We start from the raw sequence: 22,280 nt of genomic DNA, 5'->3' as shown, positions 1-22,280 counted from the left end.
TTCTATTCCTGGCCAAACCTCCTGCGCCTTTCTTCTGCGAAAAATTAGATGAAAACTTTCTCCATTTAACACCGTCTATAGAGAGAAGTGGAAACTTTTCGCCCGTCGAGGTGCGCCGGCCGAGGTGGAAAAGTTGACGGCAGAATTAATGAGAGCAGCCAGGCCAGCAGAGCTCGTCAGGTGCTGGTCCAGGGTCGGCTAAAAACTCTGGCCAAGAGGGACCCACCCTGCACGGTCAGGATTGGAATTGAAAATGGAGACACGCCTTTCCTGCCTTTCTATCATCATCTCACTCACATTAATTAAAGTCCAAGCGTGAGGAAAAGTGGGAGAGGAAAGGGAGGCTGGAGGGGGACTGCAAAGGAAAAAAGAAATGGTCGAAAAATTGCAACGCAGCACCGGATAAACATTTGGGCGCTAGGCTGGATAAAGTTTAACGAGCAAAAGCGTACTTGAAGCCGGTCCCCTTTGCGAAGTGTTGAACTTTGAATAACTTTTTCTTTAGAAAATTAAATCAAAATCTAACCAAGTGTGCACACGAAGGGAGCTGTCAGAATTGTGTAACTGGAGCGACAGCAACTAATCACCTAAAGTTACTTTAAACTTGAAAAAAATAAAGGGAATAGGCAGGAGAATACCACCTCAGTTTAACATGCTTGTCAGAGAAAGTATTATTCAGCTAGGGAATAGTTTAAATAAACTTCGGTTTCATCCAAAAAACTAATTTTAAACTTTATACAAACGTTCATTAAATGTTGGTGTTAAGCTGTATTATTTCCATCCCCGATGTTATTATTTCGTTGGAATCGTTGGTCTTATTCTATATAATTTATATTTTTAAATTATTAACTTTTGTTTAATAGTTTTTGACTATCGAAAATAGAACTAATCAAATAAAATTTAAATATTTTAAAATAAGGTTTACTCTGCTTGAACAATTCTTGTTAAAACATATCATAATAGAACGTAATTTGTATTAAAACATTAAGATTTAATAATATAAAAAAAAGGTGTGAATCTTTGCGTCCTGAATTCGTCGTTTAAACATTGTTATATTAACTTTCTGGTATCCGTGTTTAAAGACCGTGATCCGTGTTTATTTGCAGTAAAAAGTCCAACAATGATCCTTTTTAAAGAAAAGTCTACAGAAAGCATTGATAACGATGTCGATTGGGTGTGTGTATGTTTGTTGAAACGAATATAGGGTACTTCAAAGCGTCGCGTGAACTCACTGCCCGTGGAGGAGTGAAACTCCGTGAAAAACCCTCATAACAACGCCGTGATGGCGCGCATGTGCACCATATTCTTTACGCCAACATAGCCTCCTCCCCACAGGTGCTGCGGCTGGACAGGGGGCCCCCGTGTTAGTGTGTTTGTGTGATATTGTGTTGAAAACGGTTGGCCGATCCACCGTGTTTGGGAATAGAAGGAAGGGAAGGGAACGTCGACGTCGCCAGGAAGAGATGCGCCATCGGAGCCTTGCTTGCGATTGGAGGATGTCCTTCAGGGATGTGCTCTCGGTGGCTAACACGAGGCTGGAGGCAGCAGTACCGATAACCTAAATCGATTGAATTGATTAAAAACATTGCGAATGGAATATTGTCTCAACGGTTCATTCTCTATAAGAGAAATAACATCTAGAATAAAGTCTATGGAAAAGAGTAAACACTTCATAGCAAAAATAATCGATAAGAAGTTGCTTGTACTATCAAATATAGCGAAGGCCAAAATATTAAAGCTCCTAAATATTTAATTTATGTACTTTGCTATTATTGTGTTTCCATCTTAAAATTTCCACACACACAACACTTTCCTCATGGCGGATAATTTATGAGGCGGAAAAGTAATCCTCACTTTCCATCAACATATTAACGCCTCGGTTCAAACGCATTTTGCTTTCGGAGACGAGCTGCTTTATCCCCGTGGCCAATTGTTTGTCGAACGCACCCGAAAGTCCCGGGGAAACCCACAGGCGGGCATTATCATAATTCACCTAAATTAGTCGACGCTACAAATTACATCCCTATTAACTGTCCGCAAGGCCCAAGCCGCCGACTAACTTTCCCGCCCTGGACGAGGACGGTTCTAGTGCGTGTTGTTTTTTGTTTTTTGGTTTTTTGGTGTCTGTCACCCCCGGAAAACATGTGAAATCACAACCAAAACCCCGAGCAAAGCGAGAAAACAGTGTGACAAACGAGACTTAAAAAGGTAATCGAACAAAACAACAACTTAATCCGCTGCATCTTTTCTCACTGATTTGCCTACGGAACAAGCTGTTGAGAAGCTGGTGCTAATTCGAAGAAGCTGCTCGCAGATAACACTCACAGGAGAAGGTGATGTCGTCCGAAAAGGGAATAGCGGAAAGAAAAGCGGATTCGGTCCGCCCAAACGGTCGGTCCGCGTTTGTAACCATTTATCTTTCCCAACTTCCCCGGAGCAACGGAGCCAGGCAAAAAAAGCAAACTCCAAACGAGAACCGTAACGAAATGACGGAAAACGATGGAAAGGAAGTGTGTAAGTGTGTGTTTGTGTGCGCGGGGGTGAACCAAAAAAAAACAGTCGAAAAATCCCCCAAAACACTCCGGTGGCGACGGCATTGGAAAAGTAATCAGTGCTAAGCCCAATCGCTGGCGCCCATTTATCAAACGGTTGGTTGTTTTATCAGCCTCCGAACGCAGCTTGGAGGGACGGACTGGACGGGCCATCGGGGGTCCAACCGGGTAAAGCAGCACCCGATCGCTTCACTAATCACCAAAGTACCCCCAAAAACCGAAGGGCCCGCGATCGATCTGTCCCCTGGAGTAGATTAAAATCGATCCAAAGATTCGGTGCTCCCTTGGCAATGGGAAAGGGGTGGACTGCCGACGAACGAAGGGATGGCTAAAAAGGAGAACGATAAAAACGATTAACACCGGTGAGTTGAAAAATCGCCCGATATGGGGTGAGAAAATCTGGGATACGCAATGGCGTGCGCTGGTCCGAAAATGAAGACATTTACTTTCGAACGGTACCGGTACCCGCCGGACCCGAAGGGTTCCAGACATGGTTCCGGAACGAGATTGTCGAGTTAAGCTTATCGAAGTAATCACCATCATCATCATCATCATCATCATGATCGGGAGTCAATGATTTTTCCCTCACGAAGATCTCGGTTGCTTTCTTGCTCTTTCGCTTCCCTTTTATCTCTTTGTTTTACCTTAATGAGGTGGTGACGATCCTCAACGACCACTACTACTACACACACATGGGGTGGATGAGACACTGGCATGCAGATTATCGTTGGTGTTCGTCCTCCAGCTACTTTCTTCAATACTTTCTACTCATTTGCTTCCATGCCCGAAACGGTGGGGAACCCAAGGGAACCCTCGGCTCCCTCCGGCGTCTCCTCATACACCCAACAGCCTGCTTCGATCGTTTCATGCGTCTTTGATTTGATTACGTTTATTGGCCGTCCAACTCCGTCCTCCAGCCGACCATCGGCTGTTCGTGCGCTCGCGCAAACCGATTGGAAACCAGAACCGGCAATTTTCAGCATCGCCCCAACGGTGCAGGGAACATGTGTTCCCGACGTCGGTGAGGACGAACCGAGCCGAACGAGCGGTCGCGGGTCCGATCGCTAACGCGATGATTATCATAATTTTTGTTTAATTTTACGAGCTCTTTCCAGCCAGCGGGCTTAATGAAAGAAGGTAAGGGAATGGCGAGGAAAAACCAATAGCCCACGGGGGATGAGTAACAATGGAGAGAGGGGGGGATCTGTGCGATTAACCCCGTGGCGGCGGCGGCGGCGGCAGCATTTCGTCGCCCATTTAAAATGGTTTAACATTAATAACCCAATGCTAACCCAATCTTCACACGTTCATTGGAAATGAAAAAAGAAGGGGTGGAAGGAGAAGAGGGCCAAACGACACTGGCCTGGCCATCGGAGACCCAATAAAATTAAGGTTGGAGAGAGAGAAGGAAAACACATACACCAGCCAGAGAATATTTTTTAACAAATAAACACAAAACGATAGCATCCTCAAAACGAACCCGTTTTTTCGCTCTCTGGCTTTAAAGGAAAAGATGCCTCCATGTTGAGGAATTTTACGTCAAGTTCCGTTACCGGGCGCGGGTTGGTTCCATTTGCAATAAAAATCATTCGAATTTCTCTGCCAGTATATTCCCCCTTCCCTCGCTTTTCCCTTTGCTTTTTTGCTTCAAATTATTGATTTATCGCTTTTGCGGGGTTCGTCGCTTTTTTCGGTGCGAAAAAGTCTCTCGGTGCGTTTCCGGGGCAGTGTCCACCATCTTGAAGGTCTTTTTGTGTTTTTCTGTTTGGAAAAGCGTACACAAACGTACAATAGTTTAACAAACATTAAACGCTGTTTATTGCCTTGTTTTTTTTTTGCTCTCCTTTAAACGATCCCAAAAACTCTATCGCCACCCGAACGATCAGTTTTGGGAAATTCAATAAAAAGCCATAAAAATGTACCTTGTCATGGGGTGTTTTTGTATGTGTGTTGTAGTGGTAGGTTTTTCTCCCATTTTTCACGCCGCTCGCTTGCGGGGATGATATTGATTATCATTCTAATTGTAGGACAAAAAACCCCTCCGATTGCATAAATACAAGCGTTTATTTAATGCTTAACCTTTTGTTGTTTTCGTTGTGTTTGCTCCCCTTTTCTTTAGGCTCCAAACCCTATAATTAGCAGGTGGGAAGGAAAGAAGTCGGTCGCCTTACAATCGGCACGTGATCGGGGAGGAAAAACTGCTGGCCATCTGAAAATTGAAAAAAATTACACATAAAAAAAATGCTGGAAAGAATGTAGGAACCGAAAACTAACACCTCATGATTATTATTGTTATCAATCGTAACCGATCGCACACTGGAACTCCGGAGGCGCTTCTGGAACTGCTGCCCCCACCAAGGTGAAGCTGCTACCGAGTGGCGAAGGTGGTGATGATAATGATGACGATTTCCCGGCGGGGTTCTGCTCACTATGGCTTAATTCATACCGTGGGCCAGCTGATGCTCGGCACACACACACGCTGATCGGTGAGGTAATAATTAACTGCTGTCCGGTTGATTTTGGGTGAACATTTTTCCTCCGGCCTCACTAGCAGCACCCTGGAAAGTGGTCCGTCATGCCAAGAATGCGGCGTGAAGCATAATTCGAAATGTGCGCGTTCGACCTCTGCCACAGAAACGTCTCCCACGTCGAAACTACTTCTCCGGGAAATTTTTCCTTCCGACGGCTGACGGATGACCGAATTTTTCCGCGAATTCCCGACGTACCAGGGCGACGGGAAACGGGGCATTTCTTCTTGCTCAAGGTGTGAGCCATGGGACGAACCATCCCGCCCGCTGTCGGAGGATGGGAGAAATTGTTCGGTAGAAAATTATTTCCAATGAGTTTACAGAAAACCCACCGACCGAGCGCTCCAGGGTGCTTGACGCTTCTCGGTTCTGTTATTTTTTTCTTGTCTATTCACATGTTGGTAGCTGCCAGGATCAAGCTCCTGAGGATCTGGCTTTTGCTCCGAAAGGAGGATTGCCCTCGGAGGAGAGATCTTACCATCAGCTACGAACAATTAGACCAAAACACGCACCTTTACCTGCGCTATCAGCTGTACATCCCTCCTCCATACAAGGACACTGGAAAACTGTTTTTTTGAACAACCTTTCACACTCTGTTCCTTACCACGAATGACGAAACACACTGGAGTTCTTCTGTGCGTTGCTTTCCAATCAACACCAACCACTTGAAAATGTTTCTTTAAACGACTTACACTGTCACTTTTTATGCTGTTAGCTTCTAGTTCTATTCTTCACGACTACGAAAAGGAAAACTCCGAAAATGTCCTTCGCAGCATAGGCAAACTCCTTCCTGAAAGTCTAACGCCCTAGAAACACATGCTCACGAAACACTTGAGGGCGGGATTAGAAAAACACACTCGCTCCGAATGGCACATTCAAACGTCGCCATGCTGAGGGATTGAAAAATTCAAATATATTTTATGCAGTTAAATAACATATTTGGATTCAACATACTTACGAATCTTACCACATTCCAAACTGTTGAATATTTTCAGAGTCGGGAGACAAAGTAGACAAAACCCAATGGACGCGAAACACTTGCGTAAAATCAAGAAGGTACTTAGAAACATTATGCTGGAAATCCTTTTCTTTTACCCGCAACATACTTTTTAATTACTTCTCAAATATTTTTAGTATTACCCATGGCCGCGAAATAAAAGAAAGTGTTATAATTTTTCATAATTTTTCATCGATTTTTAGTAGCATTGTTTTTGTTTTGTTTATCTGTTAACATTGGAATTTTTGCAGATCTCGTACAGTTTTTGTGTGTTGTGTGTCTATGCTTATTACAGTTGTTCCGAATTTGTATACTTTTGCGTTCTACTATTTATACTGCTCGCTTGTGTTTGCTTGCTTGTTTGTTGCTACATGTTTGCGTCGTCTTTTTTTTTCTTTATCTGTTCACTAATGTTTCCCTTATCACCCTGCTGCCTCTTCCGCTGTTCGCTATGCTTCCCTCGGTGGACACCATACTATTTGAGGGGCCATATTTCCGTACCAAGGATGGAAATGATTGACTGTTTTTTTTTCTTGCCACAATTTTCATTTATTCTCCTCTTTACAGTGCGCTTATTTTGTTCGATAGTGTCGTTGGAGGATTGTTTAAATTGAGGAGTTCTGCCTGCTTGTTCGTCTGCTAATTCTTATTTCTCATTTAACCGATTATCCACCATGTTTGTTTTCTAATCCATTCTGTACACATAGAACTTGACTAAACATGCCCTATCTCCCCCTTACCGCTATTTGTGTTCGGTCCGAAACACATTGCCACTTCTACGAGACGATCCTACGACTGCTGCCACTAATCACATCCCGACGCGTAACGAAATAAAAATAAAATAATTCCGGAACAAAAGACAACACACTTTGGGAACAAAAAGGATAGCACACTTGACGAATCAAGCCACATACCAAACAACCAACTGCGTAACTGTCGCACTGCCTTGCCACTGGATTGAAAGTAACGACAACTAACTTGTCAGAAGCGAACGAGCGCTAAAGTGAAAACTGACGGCATGAGACAGAGGAAAATATAAGAGTAAAATAAAATAAATGCATCTCTAACAAAGGCGCTAAGGGAAGGAGTGGAATTTCGCATGTCCTCGTCGTATGTGTGTGTGTTTACAATTAATGGAAAGACGGTATGACGACCGTTCGCGGCGTTCCTTTCCCGTCGCACAACAAACAGTATATTTTTCCATAAAATTCTAAATTCCACCATTCTCCAGCTTTCGATGAGAGAGTTCACTGTTTTCTTACTATAAGAAAATAATAATAATATTAGTTACAGTAATTTGTAATAATTATAAAGATTGCTTGCCTTTTTTTACAAGAGTCCTAGTCCTCCCCACGCAACAGAACCACCCAGGGTAGTGCATGAGTCTGTGTGCATGTATGTGTGTGTGTTTGTTTTTGCCTAACCACCCCCGCGCGTCAAAGATGGAAGAACACAAAATTCCTAATGAGAGTTCCATAGTGATCTTTTTTTTTAGTATTATTTCACACCTACGCATTTTCATTTTTCATAACCACACTCTAGGGAAAAATTAAGATAAGTAAATAGTAGAAAATAAAAGAGGAACGAAATGTAATGGAGTATGTTACTGAAAGCGTGGAATGACCATCTTTCTTCCATCGAACGGACTGGAACCTGAGGGGAGGGATCCTGTGTAATTCTCGAGTTTTATAATAAGTTCACTGCTACGTACCACCCAACTATACTCGCTCACTAACGTATTACTATATCGATAGCATACCGATAAAAACTATTACGTAATCCGATACGATAAGATTCGCTCTTCGTAAAAATAGGGGTCGCTGTATTTTTTTTTGTGTGCGTGCATGTGTGTGTGTGTTTTTATATATGTATTGAGTGGCTCTGGGAGCTGTACAAGGTGCCACTTATAGTTTAAAAATATATATATATATATGTTTATGTATATACGTTTGAAAATTAAACAAACAGAAAAATAAAGTGGAAAAGAATAATATCACACATTACACGTAAACACGTCATACCTTCGCTTCCGTCGATCGTCCCTGCGATACAACGTCACGCGACCAAACACTCACCCTCATTAGAATTCTCCTTTTTTTTGTTACACACACACCCACATACACACACACACACCTTTGGACCACTAAATACTATGCCCGGGAATATGAGAGGGATTTGTGACGTAATTCGCATTTCCTCTCGTATTTTTTTTTACAAACTACTTTACACTCCATGTTCTTCTCCTCCCTGTCTGGGGGGTGAGATTCCTGCTCAACAACCTGCGCCTTATTTGCTTCCAATTTGCCCTCGCATTTGATGGTTAGCCAGGCCACAGTGCTGCAGCAAGAGCTACCGCTTTGTTTCCCTGATCGATTATTAACGCTGCGTAAACACACTCTTGGTTCCCTTTTTCATTCACTGGGTGGCGAGAAGGTACTATTCAGGTGTTTCCTTCCACATACGTGAGGTTCTCGCACCGGAACGGTACCGTCTGGATTATAGCGCCGATATATCCACCGGCAACGGGCGATGCGAATGATGATGATGATGGTACTGCAACTCCGACGGATGCTGCTGCAAATGGGAGTGATGTTGGTGATGATGATGATGATGATGATGGTTCGAAGCAGCCACAACGGCTGCCGCAGCAGCTGCAGCCGCTGCCGTACTGGCCGCAACGGCCGCCGCTAATGTAGACGAAGACGATGATGATCGATCACTAGATCGCAGTACACCGTTGCTACTAGCTGAACCGACAACACCGCCTCCTACTCTGTTGTTGCTATCGCTACCATCAGCGCCTGCTCCTTCGAGTGACGTTCCATCAACACCATCATCACTAGTACCGCCACCGACCACTGCGGCCATCTCGGACGAGCTTGCAGCTACATCTCCGCCGAGACAATAATGACCGGAGGAAATGGTGGCCACCGAAAGGAACCCATCGGAGTCTTCCCGATCGGTAACGCAGTCTGTGTTTGCTGCATCGGCTGATGAGACAGAACTGGCGGCAGCACCGAATCCTCCCAGGAGGGCCGCGGCCGCCGCTGCATGGTGATGATAGTCCGGATGATGATGTGGATGATGGTATAGATGGTGGTGATGACGATGTGGTGACGACATCAGCACACTTCCTACCGGATGATGATGGTGATGATGCAGATGATGGTGGAAGGCATCGTCGGCATCTGCTGCCGAAAGGGCGCCCATCAGGATCGGCTGCTCGTCGCCACCATTGGCCAGTGAGAATCCGATGCCGGGTGAGACGGCCGCTGACGCTGTTACTGCTGCGCCGTTTAAAAGTGCATGTGGCGAAGTGTCCAGCGTCGAACCGGCATTGCTATTGTTGGGCGTAATGGAAGCCGCCGCTGGAGGGGAGCTCAGAAGGATCTGGTGATTCCCTCCATTGTGACTTTGTTGGTGATGTCTGTACGGCGAAGACTGTAAGCGATCGTAACCGTGAAAGATCGTGCCCGGTGACGTGCCACTGTCGATGCTGCCATTGCTGTTGTTTCTACTGACGCACGGAGGAGTTCTGGTACCCGCCGCCGAGGAGGAAAGGAGGGCTGGTGGTGTTATAGTGGTCGTCCCTCCTTTGGACGGGAGGAGAAGATGCTGTTGCTGCTGCTGCTGCTGTTGATGAGTATGGTGCACCAGGAGATCCGTGGCGGTCGTTGATGCCAAGTCTCACATGTGTGAGATCGGGGCCATTGATCGCAGGACCTGCTGCTGTTGCTGTTGCTGCTGTTGAACCTGCTGCTGGAGATGCTGATGTTGGGCTTGTAGGTCCGGCGAGACGCTAGCGTTGTGCTGGTGCTGCTGCTGTTGGTGGTAGTGCTGCATGAGATGGTTCCGATGGTGCTGCTGAAGATCGCCGGCCGTCTGCTGCATCTCGGGCACGTGGTACATGTTGATGAGATGGCTCAGATCGGTGGCCACCGACGACGCCTGTTGCTGCTGGTGCTGGCCCACGCCGTACTCGCGCTTCATCGTCAGGTTGTTGTTGGTGGCGGTTGCGATCGGGCTCGGTGAGACCGGCTCCGATTTGACGCTCGAATCGCTCGGGCTGTGGCTTTGGCAGGACAGGGCGCTTCCGGGCTGATGGTTGAGACCGTACGGCGAGCCGGGTTGCTGCTGGATTGTCGTGCTGTACGGTGATCCGGGTTGCTGTAGGCCACCACCACCGCCGCTTCCACCGTACGGCGACGTCTGGCCACCGGATACCGTTCCTCCACCGCCGCCCCCACCATACATACCGCCGTAACCGGTGGCGTTCATGTAGCTGTTCAGCGAACCAGCGCCGGCTCCGGATGCGGCCGCCGCCGCCGCCATCTGGCCCATGTCGTACCGGTGATGGTGGTGGTAATTGCTCATGTAGTGCTGCGACTGGTAGGCCGCCGCCGAGGACGGATCGTGCATCATCGTGTACCCGTTCGGCATGTAGCCATTCGGAGGCATCTGGTGGTACATATCACGGTTTGCCGCGGCCGCCGCCGCTGCCGCTGCCGCCGCCGCCTGCTGAGCCGATAGACCCGTCCCCGACGCCACCCCACCGCCCCCGCGCATACCGCTACCCTCGTTCGGTGCGCCACCGCTCAGCAGCGAGCCGACACCGAGCGGATACTTTTCCTTCGCCTTCGTCAGCGTCTTCGTCTTCCGGCGCGGCCGGTACTTGTAGTCCGGGTGCTCCTTCATGTGCACCGCCCGCAACCGCTTCGCCTCGTCGATGAACGGGCGCTTCTCCTGCTCGGACAGGTCCTTCCACTGCGCCCCGAGCCGCTTGGAGATCTCCGAGTTGTGCATCTTCGGGTTGTCCGACGCCATCTTTCGCCGCTGGCCGCGGGACCACACCATGAACGCGTTCATCGGCCGCTTGACGCGATCGGCGTTCTGCTGGGCCGCCTTGCTCGTGTTGTTGTTGTTGTGGTTCACTCCGAGCAAACCACCACCACCGGCATGATGGTGATGATGGTGGCTGGCGGTGATGTGATGCTGCTGGCCGGTACCCTGGCCCGTCGGCGAGCTGTGCTGCGAGTGGCCACCCACGAGCCCGGTGGGAGATAGGCCCGAGACGGGCTGCTGCAGGGGACTTCCATATCCGCTGCTGTTATTGTTGTTACTGCTGCTGCTGCTATTATTGCTGCTCAAGCCGTGGCTCATGTGATGTTGCTGTTGTTGCTGTTGCTGTTGCTGTTGCTGTTGTTGCTGCTGTTGCTGGTGGCCGAGCAGATGATGTTGCTGGACCGCGGCAACCGAGTTCTGGTGCGACGTCAGCTGCGACTGACCGAGGTTCATCATGCTCAGCGACCCGAGCGCCCCGTAAGGGGATGTGCTGTGACCGTGCAGTGAGGACGGATGGTGCGGGGGCATCGTGGCATGCAGGATGCCGCCCCCCTTCATGTCGGACTCCATGGTCAGCATTTCGGCGACGTTCGTTTCCACGAAGCTACCACCGCTAGTATTGGGAGCGCAAACAACGTTTGTCAGTACGCTTGTTCCGAAACTACCGGTGCCGCTGCTGCTGGTGCTACTGCTGGTACTTGCACCGATGAGTCCACTTTGTCTGTAGGCAAACAGTTTCAAAAGAGCCGTTTAGATTTTACCACCGCTTTCCGTTCGACTTTACATAACCAACACACCACCAGTCGGAAGGACAATCATTAAAACACAAAACGCGCCCACATCTGGACCGCGCGCTTCACACAAACCGTTTCTTCTACCGATCGTACATTTATCGAAACACACGCAAACGCATCATTGAACGATGGATCACAAGCAAGGACCATCAATTGGTCGACATTTCCACAACTTCAGACCAACATTCGTCAACTTTGGCTCCTCCGATCCTCATGCTACGTTCCATGAACCACAAACAACCACAACTTTTCACGAAGCTCTAAAATTCCCAACCCAGCTCTGACCCATTGGCTTGCCAAATTGCGTGCTTTCGTCTGATTTAAAACACTTTGCACGAGAGGATTGCTCCTGGGTTGACGTTGATCTTCAGGAGAAAGACACACAGTAGGCACAGGCGGGAAAAGGGGAAAATTGATCTTTTGCTGGCGGTTACTTTGGGTCACAACACCAAATTTTTCCTTTGCTTGTAATAAATGACGTACTTGGATTTTTTCTGCTACCTAATCTCAGAATAACGCAAATAAGCTGCTTCACTTTCACCAGACCTTAGTTAAACGACTGGTTCTTTGCTTTGTTTTGATATCAAACAAACCATTTTCTTTTGCTTTTTGTTTTTTTTGTTTGTTTTGATTACGGTTTGAACAATGCTGTACGGCGTGTCATAAACTTCGTTCACTGATTGCACTTCTACTCTGGGTCGAGATTTGTAGCCCAGGATACGTTTTTTTTTTCAGGACGACATTTAATCGCAAACAGTCTCGCGAGATATTTCGTTCGCCTCCGCGATCCGGCACGAAATTTAAACAATTTCACTTCACCGATTTTTCCGTTCGACCAGCGATAGTTCCCGGTTTCTACAACGGACACGCGTCGGATCGAAAATAAAATTCAATCCCACTCGGATAACGGGCGGACTAGAGCACGTGCAGGCCGCGAAATCTCTCCTGGGACACCAGCGTAAAAACGAACACACACGGCCAGAGGGCCCCCAGTTTCCAAAAAGGTAAAGCGCGCGCGAGTGAATTAGGACACACTTGCGAACAGAGCACCTTTCCGTCGTGTACTGTGACCGCCTCGTTCGACAACGGACTCGAAGAACACGATACGAAACATGAACTTCAGGGCAACAGGAATTCGTTCCGAAAAAGGTATAGCTTCTACCAGCCGCAAGAGTGGGACGGCTGGAGGGCACCAACATGTTTTACGGTACCGGTTCGATGGGTTACCGGTTCCATGACCCCGCGGGGTATTAGCGCGGCTTCGCGCGTACTTTCGTTACCGTTTCGCTGCCGTAGCCAATCCCTGCGTGTGGTAGGCGAAAGGCGTGGCTTGCATCTCGCGCGCTGTTGCCAGATTTACCCCCCGAACAAGGGATGATATGTTGCTATAAAACATGATCGAGCGAGCCAACATAAGCGTTCCGCAACGGGGGAAAAAACGGGACCAGCAGATGTTTCACACATCCCAATTGGTTGTCGGTTGCTTCTTTCGTACGGCTGTGCTGGAAGGATCAAACAGGAGGAATAATGCCATAAAATAACCTCACACACAGCATCCCTTCCGACCAGGGAGTGTGTTCTTTCTCGTCCTTTTTCGCCACCAGCATTCGCAGAGCAATGCGTTCGGTGCGTGGAAGAACGACTCGAATGGCATCCATTTCCAGCGATGCCATATTTCCAACGCACACATTTTTTGCTGATGATAGGTTTCGCGATCTTTCGCGACTACACGACGTCCTAGGAAAATGGCAAAACCGAGCGCACCGTATCCCCGTCAACAGCTAGTGGCCTGTGCTTCCCCCCCATCCCGCATCGTCCTGGGTCCTGGCAAGTAAAATAGAAATCAATCTACTTATTGCGACAAAAACATTCTTACGATTTTCACCGATTACGGGACGGCTCGTAGCGATGGTAATAATAGCAATGAGAGCAACAATAATGATACGAAACAACCTCGGGAGCACGGGGAAAATGTTGTTCCCGGCATCGGCTTCAATTTCCATCCGATATACCGGGCAAACAAAGGGTGGAAAGAAGGGTGATTTATTCTGGCTGCCGATGGAAAACGACGTGCGGGCGCCGTCTTGTCTTGAAAATCACTTTCACGCTCTCTCTCCCGTCAATCGGAATCAAAGTAAACCTTCTTTTTTTCCCGTTTTGTCCGTGTCGCCACGGTTACCGATTGTAGCGAGCGCGAGTTATCGAGTGGTTGGTTATTGATTTGTTTTTCTTTTGCCTCTCTTTCCATTGCTATCATTGGTTCCGGGAAGCTCAATAAGATAAGTAAAAGCCAGCCACAAAAGGGGTGCTGCGTGGGGGCGGCTGCAGGAAGGGCATCCAATTCATTTTGATTTTAGTAGAACAACTCGAAACGGCGCTCACGCCGATGTAGTACAGATAAATCCCATTTTCCTAATTAAATTGCCATTGATTATTACATCCATCAGTAGAGAAAAGCTTTTATTAAATCATTCCCATCGTAGAAAATAAATGTCAAATTGCATAATCAACGTTTATATTTTACACTTTGCCATTGCAATAGAATAAAAATAGATTGAGGTATGATTCAACAAGTTCCTCACACTTAAAACGGGCGCCACCAAAAATAGAATGCTTTAATAGGGCTTCGACATGGTCTTCCTTCATCCCGCTGTTGCACAGATGCAACAGTTTCTATTTTCAAGGGTTTCCCCGAAACCCTGAACCATCAGCATGCACACAACAAAACTACGTCACCTAGCAAAACATTCCACACCTAGGAGAGTTTGTCTGTTTACAAACCAAACCTGATGCCGCCGTCGATCGTGTGTAATCCTCTGTTTGGCCAAGAGTCATCGCCAGCAGGGAAAAAGAGAAGTCGCAATAAAACAGGACCACTAAGGAAGAGTGTAGGGCTTCACACCAGCAGTGTGCGCCCGGGCACGACAAACACAACTCCAAGTACTATATATTCTGCAATGGGTTTGAAACATCCCTCCCTACCAACCCCTAGAGCTGGAGTCTCCGTTGTTGTTACCGTGTAGGGTTTGTTGATGCTTCATTGTGTCCCATAATGACCTTCGAAAGGGAAAGAACGGTGGTGCAAACTTCTCTGCACACATACAACGGTATCCAGATCTTTCGACAACAACTCTCGTCAGCTTTTCGGTGTGGTTTTTGGCAAGGCCTAGCACATTTCAATGCAAACCGAAAGAACGAAGTGTGTCCTCCTTCTCTCGTCACATTTTCGGTTCGCTGTCTATTGTTCTCGGACCAAAATGTTCCTTCTTCCATCCGTTCTTTGTTGACCTACCCTTGGCTGCCCGTGGAGGGGGTGAAAACACGAAGAAAACGTGTTAACTGACCTTGAATGTTGGATAATTTCCCAATAAAAAAGCTGTTGATATCATCCAAAGCTGTGAAAACAAAAAAAAATGATCCTTTCTCGTTGACTACAACAGACAAAGTGTAGACTATGTTTAGTTTACTCATCCAACCCCCGGACGTTTTGATTTGCCTCGAGTGAAAGGATACCACCACTTTGACTGGAAAGTTGTGTGTGATTAAGCTCCCGTAACATATTAGACACAGCACTTGCCACTTGAAAAGCACAGGGATATCTATGTCCTCTGCGAGACGAGCACAAGAATTGTCGGATAGTAAAAAAGAGGACGAAGTTTCGGGTTAACGCTGCTTGAGCAGTACAAACAAACACCGATCAATGATGCACTTGAAATACTTTTCAACTACCTCAACGTCGACAGGAGAGGATTTTCCACGACAATCCAAAGCTGACTACGGTTTCGCAAATTGCATGTGTGAAAAGTAAAGAAGTAGTCTTATTTGAATGACCTTCCGTCCAGGAGTTTGCTTGCGCGTGACACCTTTAATCACGTTCTCTTCTCTCTCGTTCTCTGAGGTTGTACAAATCCTAAGTGTACCAGACCAATTGCCTAGGGCAGCTTTATGTTTACTTCACACACCAGGGATCTTTAGAACAATTTTCCCGAAGGGAGCAAAAAAAAGACAAACATTCATTTCACGCTTTTTCATTCGATTTGCGGTGCTAATCTGTCGTTCAATAAACTCCCCAATATGTAAGTGAGAGAGCATACAGAACAATGCATCGCAAGTCCTATGGCATAACCTAGAATTGTCGAAAAATCCACCATATCGTTAGCAATTTTGTGAACAGGCTTATGATGATGCAATCATAGTAGCTTTGGAACCATTGCAACAAACGATACGAAACACATGCTCATGGCTTGCTTCTGAAAAGAGGGGCACAAAGCATGGCACAGTTTTACATGTTTACCAATTATTACATATTACGACTGTCGCAACTGGAAAGCATCGTTTCGGGAAATAACGATATGTTTTGCTTTGTATCAAAATGTTTACAAATTGGACTGAGTTTGCTTTACATAAAATTGTACATTTTTCCTTTTTATTCGATATGGCTCGAATAGAAATCCACACGAAAAGTTGCGCGTTTAGTTACCTAATTTCAACGCCATGTTTTCATTTTTAAAACGATTTTTTGGAAAAAAATACACGCTACACCTGTACCATCTGTGCGTGTAATTAAAACAAACCACATTTCACCAATTCATCCGGACAACTCTAGCAAACCGTTTTATAAACACTGAAATAACATTAAATAAACCCCTGATGCCCACAGCATTGGTAATTGAAAACGGCCTGTTTGCTCGTGATTCGTTACATTAAAACTTGAAGTACGAGCCAATGTCGGTCGTGTGAATAGTTTAATTTCAGGTACTGCCACTCTCTCAAACTTCCCCTCCAACCCCTTGTCTACAATAAAACGACGCATTAGCACCATTCCGACCTGCTACTTGCACTCCGGAGAGTCATAAATTAGTCAACAAACTGTTTCTTAATGTAACTCCTCTTTTCTCGCATAGCCATGCGAGGCACCCTTTTTTCAAACATTAAAAAAAATCTAAATGCAATAAATGGAATGCACCAAAACGCAATCATAATGCTACGAAAGGGGCCATAAATTACTCCGATTTAAAATGTCGACAGTGACAGTGACCAGAGTTGGAAAAGTAGGAAGTCATATGTGCTGCATCCAAATTGTACCAAGGTTTATTATTTTTACTAAATTTACCAAATAATTGATAACTACAAACACAGAGATATTAAGGTTTTAGCATAAATCGATAGTACAGAGAATAGAAAATTCATAAAAAAAAAACATGTTTCATGTGATTCATCGCTTAAGCCCTTATTTAACTCGAGTTCTATTCATTCAATTCACTTTGAGGAATATTAAGTTAACGAATATAACATTTATTCAACAATATGTAAAAAAAGACAGCAAAAACCATGCCAGTAACCCATATATATATATGCAAAAGAATTGTCTTGTACGACAGGTTAATAAAAACCTGTCCTATCCTTAGACACGACCGACATTGATTACTATTTATCCTGGAGGATCGGAAACATGTTTCCATCAGAAAAACTGACAAACCCCGGCACACCTAAGGCTTCATCATGTTGCATATGCTAATTAAAGTGGATAAAAGTCAGCCATCACGGATCAACCTGGAGCCCATATGATGATGAGAAGTAATTTCTTACTTTACTCAATTAATAAAGTAAAAGAAATGTGCCTCCATTCATACCCATATTCGGACCGAAAAACCCTTTATGCTTGGCTTGGGATAGCTTCCGAGAGATTTTGCATACCAACAGCATAAACAAAAAAAAAGGTTATCCCATCTGGGACCACAGTCAGTGCGTGGTAAGAGAAGACCATTAAGACCCGTTTTTCTTATGCTTCTCATCGCTACGCCATTTTCTTATGGTGTTCCAGTAAGCATAGGCCCATTTGCACAAAGGGATGACAGAGTATACCCGAATACCGGTAGCTGCCGGCCAACTCCTCCTTCGCAGCCGGTGCACAGACTGGCTGTGGCTGCAAGCTATTTGTTTTCAAAATTGGTTCCACAAATTTCAATACGCAGATGACCGCCGGTGCGTTCCGGATTCAAAAGCGAACCTGCTGCGCTGTTACACATCCATCCTCCCATCCCGTTGACTCGTGGTGTCGTGGTGGCTTTGCATAAAATTCGGACCATTACGTGCACCATCCGGTTGGGAAAAGTGGAGGCACTTACGCATTCGTCTTCGCAGAATGTATTGTTCTCTCGCGGGCACGATTACCATTATCACTCCCGAAAGAAAACGAATTCTTTTCCATGGTGCGTCGCACGGGTTGGATGGTTCTTTTTTCGAAACACCACAAGAAACAAAACATACCTTCAGGGTGTACCGTAATGCAAACGACAAACGTATCGCATCGTGCCGATCACCTCTGATGTGTTATCTTGGGGAAAGTCTTGGCGTTGTTTGGCCTTTTACAATGTACCAAACAGAGTATCTTGTACTTGATACGATTTGCTCCTCATCCGCGTGTCGTGGGTAGATTAATGAACTTGTTTACTGAGGTATAAATATTAATGAAATACCGTTACGTGACCAATCTTAAATTCGAAATGACTGACACAGCCTACTAACGAATATATTTCAAACCTATCTGCCATAAGTATTTCTCCATTTCCAAGCTTTAAATTGTCAGCTATAGGTTTTCGTCCAAATAATTGTTTTAATCAAAATAAGTTATTTAGTATCTTTGTAAATCTAATTATTCCATGGAAATATGTAATTCCACGAGGTCATAACAAAAACGACTGCATAACTGAGGCATAACTTCTCACGCTTTTCAGATCTTAATTATCACCACCATACGCTGGGGTTTGGCCATAAGTAGGAACTATGCCAGAAGGCACCACCGATGGCAGATGATTTGACGGATTCCCTAATCTCATCCTTCCTTCGAGCCACTAACAACCTATTAAGATTAAGGCTTGCAACGCCCGCAAGCCTGTTTGCCTGCTTCGTCCATCAACTTCTTCCTTCGCCATTTAAAATCAGTGAGCCACACGACGTTTCACCAGCGGTAGCTTCGTACCCATCGCGCGTTAACCGTACCGAAACAAATCTTTACAAAATTGGCCTCCAGCCAACAAACGCAAGCCACCGGACTTTGATGCAAGGCTTCGCCACGCGGTGTGAGAGACGTCACGTCCAACCGGGAGGCTAAAAAGGGTTGAAGTTAAGACAAAAAAAAAAACACAACATGAACCACAGTCATTAACCGGACAGACCATTACCGCCGGGGGAACCATTACTGCTGCTGCCATGCGCCAAACGGACGGGGTCAAAGTCGGAAGCCCCAAGCCAGTAAAAACAGGAGGCTTCACCACGCTTCGGCATAGGTAGAGTACGCCACACACCACCGCCATCCACTTGATGCCTAAGTCCATCGCCACCATTAAGCATCTTCCACCTTTTTTTTTGTTCGCCTTCCCTTTGTTGGTTGCTCCTGGAACCATGGCCAACCACACCCCCGCCCCGCCATCTTGGCGCTAACGGCAATGTCTTATAAAATAAAAATAAAAGAAAGCTCGTGGGTCTTGTTAAAATGAAAACAACAGAAGCGGTCGTCCGCAGTGAAGAAAAAAAAAATGTAAGCCCGGAGAAAACGCTACCGAAATCTACTTTAGCAGAATCTTATGACTTCGGTCCGAAAGGACGAAAGGCGGCGGCAGGAGGCGGCATTAGCCGGTAGCATAATTTTAATAACAACCACAAAACAGCACCGACACCGAAACATTTAAATGAAAAGAATCACCGCAATGTTAAAAAGAATATATAAATATGTTTCAGAAGGAAAAAGAAGGAAGAAAAAGAACAAAACTTTCCACCATCAATCCACACCACCACCCTGGAGAGAATTAATGAAGCCAACAAAAAAACAAGGGAAAAAATAGCGTTGGTCAAACGACCCTTTCCTCCCATCAAAGGGTAGGTTGGGTTCGAAGCAAGATATTTTAATAAATGACTTCGGAATCCGTTCCGTCGAAATGAAGAAATTAGAGATGTTAGTTAATTAGCAAAAGTAATTAGCAAAAGAACGCTGCGCGAAAGGAATACATTTCGTTTCCATTAATATAAATGTTTCACCAACCCATAAGTTGCATCTACTGCGAGCTATAAACCGCAAAAAAAACATGTTTTTTATCAAACAAAGTTCGATGAACACTTACTAGCGCTGATGGATGAACAAAACGGATTTGCGCTTAATTTGAACATCTCACTTACTGACACTTCGTTCATATATCAACGACTCTTGTTCAATGGGAGTTGAAGACCAGTTGCCGCGGGCAAATTAGTAGAATCTCACTCACAACTTTCTGGTTTTCTGTCAGCAAAGCAACATAAGAAAAAGCTGAAGAAAAGAATACCCGCTGGTCGCCGGGAGTATAATACTTCCACACCACAACACTAACATATGATAAGAAAAACGACTTAAGAAAAAGGGAAGGAAGGAAGGAGAACTGGCGGACGCACACGCCGCAATGGGGAGCCGGAAGCCGTCGTCGGTGAACGAATGAAAAATTATCATGTTCTGTTAATTACGTTGATTGATTAATTAGTATTTTAAATTGCTTCGACATTACTACGCAAGGAGGGGAACGTTCGTGGTCGTGGTCATGGTGCGCGCTGAGAAAATCTAAATCGGGGACCTATCCCTGGAGGTGAAACATGGCGAAAGAACGAGCCAGTGGGGAGCACGAACAAAAGCATATGCAAGGGTGAAAAAGAAGGTAAAAAGCACACCCAGACGAAATCCACAAGAAACCAGCGCTAGCTCAAGCAGGAGTTTCGTTTCTATGGTGGACATATTGCTGCTACGCGAGGACTACGTCGCGATATCATTTGTGATGGAACTGGGGAATGAACCCGGATAGGTAGGGTTGGTACACGTGTGACGTGAAAGGCTTGGAAAAGTCGAAGCAGTGGGACCATAATTTATCATGTGTAATTTTCTTTCGTCAATTTCTCGCGCCTTTCACCTTTGCTAGTGCAAGTAGATTTCTTGCACACGAACAATACTAACACACACACATATGGTCCACCTAAATCCGCATTTAGTTGTCAAACGGGGGGTGAACTGGTGCAGCGGAGCTTGCTGGTGGTCATACCCACTAATCATCGTAGCATAATTAAAGCAGTGGCCACTCTCCACGAAGGATTTCACTAATTGAGAAAGCTAACGATCACTCTATTAAATCATAATCGTGGTGGTCGCGGAGGAGCGATATGAATTTTTTACAGAAATGAGTTTCGTTAAAACATTCATCATGGATAACGACTCCCATATAAAGTTCTTAGAAGAACGCTTCCGAATCCATCATATCAACTTGCGGAACCAAAGGATTAAAACGAATAAAAAAAGAGAAATAAAACATGTTTGATTACATGCGATGAACATACATTTACCACAGAAAAATGAATCGGTATACTTGAGAAAAGTTAGAATAGTGAATATGTAAACATATCTAAAGATAACTATTTAGGAGATTGTGGAATACAAAATACTTCCCCATTTCTTAAACATTATCATTTCAACGTGTTTCTTTTTTTAAAGAATTTATAAAAAATGCCCAACTCAAAACTCGAAGTATATCAAACAATTTAATTGTGAGTAATAACAATATAGGTGACTAGCTTCGACAACATCCTGTTCACATCAAGCGGCAACAGCAAAAACCAATGCCACCGGTCAGCAGAAGCCCTGCAAAACACACGACCCCACCGGGGTCATCATGCAATCTCTGACCGAATCCAATAAAGTTTCCACCGACAATCGGGGAACGACTGGACACACAAGGTTCCACATGTGGGATGCGTCGTGAAGCAGAAAGTCTCCACACACTACCCGGGAACTCCCCCCCGGCGGCAGAAAGAAGGAAAGTATTTAGATAAAGATTCCCAGGAAAGTTTGCTGTGGTCGTTTTTCATTTTAGGAAGGCTGTGGAAGGAGACGAGAAGTAGAAGAAAAGGCAAAACGCTACAACGACCATATATGATTACCCTCGTATGGCATCAATTTGTCCTTCCATCTCGACTCGACCCGACCCGGGGGGAAGGGAAAGGAAATCCCTGGGTCGGGATGGTCACAAGATTTGCGGTTCGACAACACCACACACCCGCCCGATTCTCTCCAATTTGGAGCGGGAAAAACAAAAATGCCGCCAATGCGCGGGGCGAGGCCAATTCCGATGCTCCAGGATTGGGCGGCATTCGGCGCGGCCCGGCGATGATTGACCAACCGGGCAACGCGCGTTGAGGTTTGTGTGCACGGTGCGCTCCCTCCTGGACAAGGTTTCTTTCGTTCGTGAAACCCGGTGCGGCTCACAGAGGTCGAGTCGAGGAGGTCGAGCGAAGCTGCGCCACACAAACGTGCCACTAGCAGAGGCACAAAATGTCCACATGATAAATGTGTTTCCGTCAACTCTCATTTCTCACTCGCATTGCCACCGGCTCCGCGGCCTCAATTCCACTCTTCATGTGCCCCCCAAGTGCATGGACGAAAAGTAAGTAGTAAGAGGAAACGTTGGAAAGAAACCGAAGAATCTACATCGACTTGGAACTGTCCGAAACACACTCACACGTACTCTCCCCCTCTACTGCTAGATGATGAACACGT

At 45.8% G+C, this 22,280-nt stretch overlaps 2 protein-coding genes across 2 annotated transcripts; both read right to left on the bottom strand.

Annotated features, from left to right (window-relative positions):
- Positions 1-8,354: 8,354 nt before the first annotated feature.
- Positions 8,355-9,580, bottom strand: LOC131292996 (protein dissatisfaction-like). Its single transcript, XM_058321075.1, has 2 exons — positions 9,563-9,580; positions 8,355-9,518 (listed from the first exon to the last, which is right to left on the bottom strand). Exons 1-2 carry the CDS (start codon positions 9,578-9,580, stop codon positions 8,574-8,576), a joined length of 963 nt encoding a protein of 320 aa, XP_058177058.1. The 3' UTR covers positions 8,355-8,573.
- Positions 9,471-11,562, bottom strand: LOC131282549 (transcription factor Sox-1b-like). Its single transcript, XM_058312045.1, has one exon. It carries the CDS (start codon positions 11,496-11,498, stop codon positions 9,765-9,767), a length of 1,734 nt encoding a protein of 577 aa, XP_058168028.1. The 5' UTR covers positions 11,499-11,562; the 3' UTR covers positions 9,471-9,764.
- Between the last annotated feature and the right edge of the window lie 10,718 nt (positions 11,563-22,280).

The sequence above is a fragment of the Anopheles ziemanni genome, chromosome 2 (genome assembly GCF_943734765.1).
Source record: "Anopheles ziemanni chromosome 2, idAnoZiCoDA_A2_x.2, whole genome shotgun sequence".
NCBI lineage: Eukaryota > Metazoa > Arthropoda > Insecta > Diptera > Culicidae > Anopheles > Anopheles ziemanni.
Note: the sequence above shows the minus strand (reverse complement) of the source record. Positions and strands in the feature narration are given on the sequence as shown.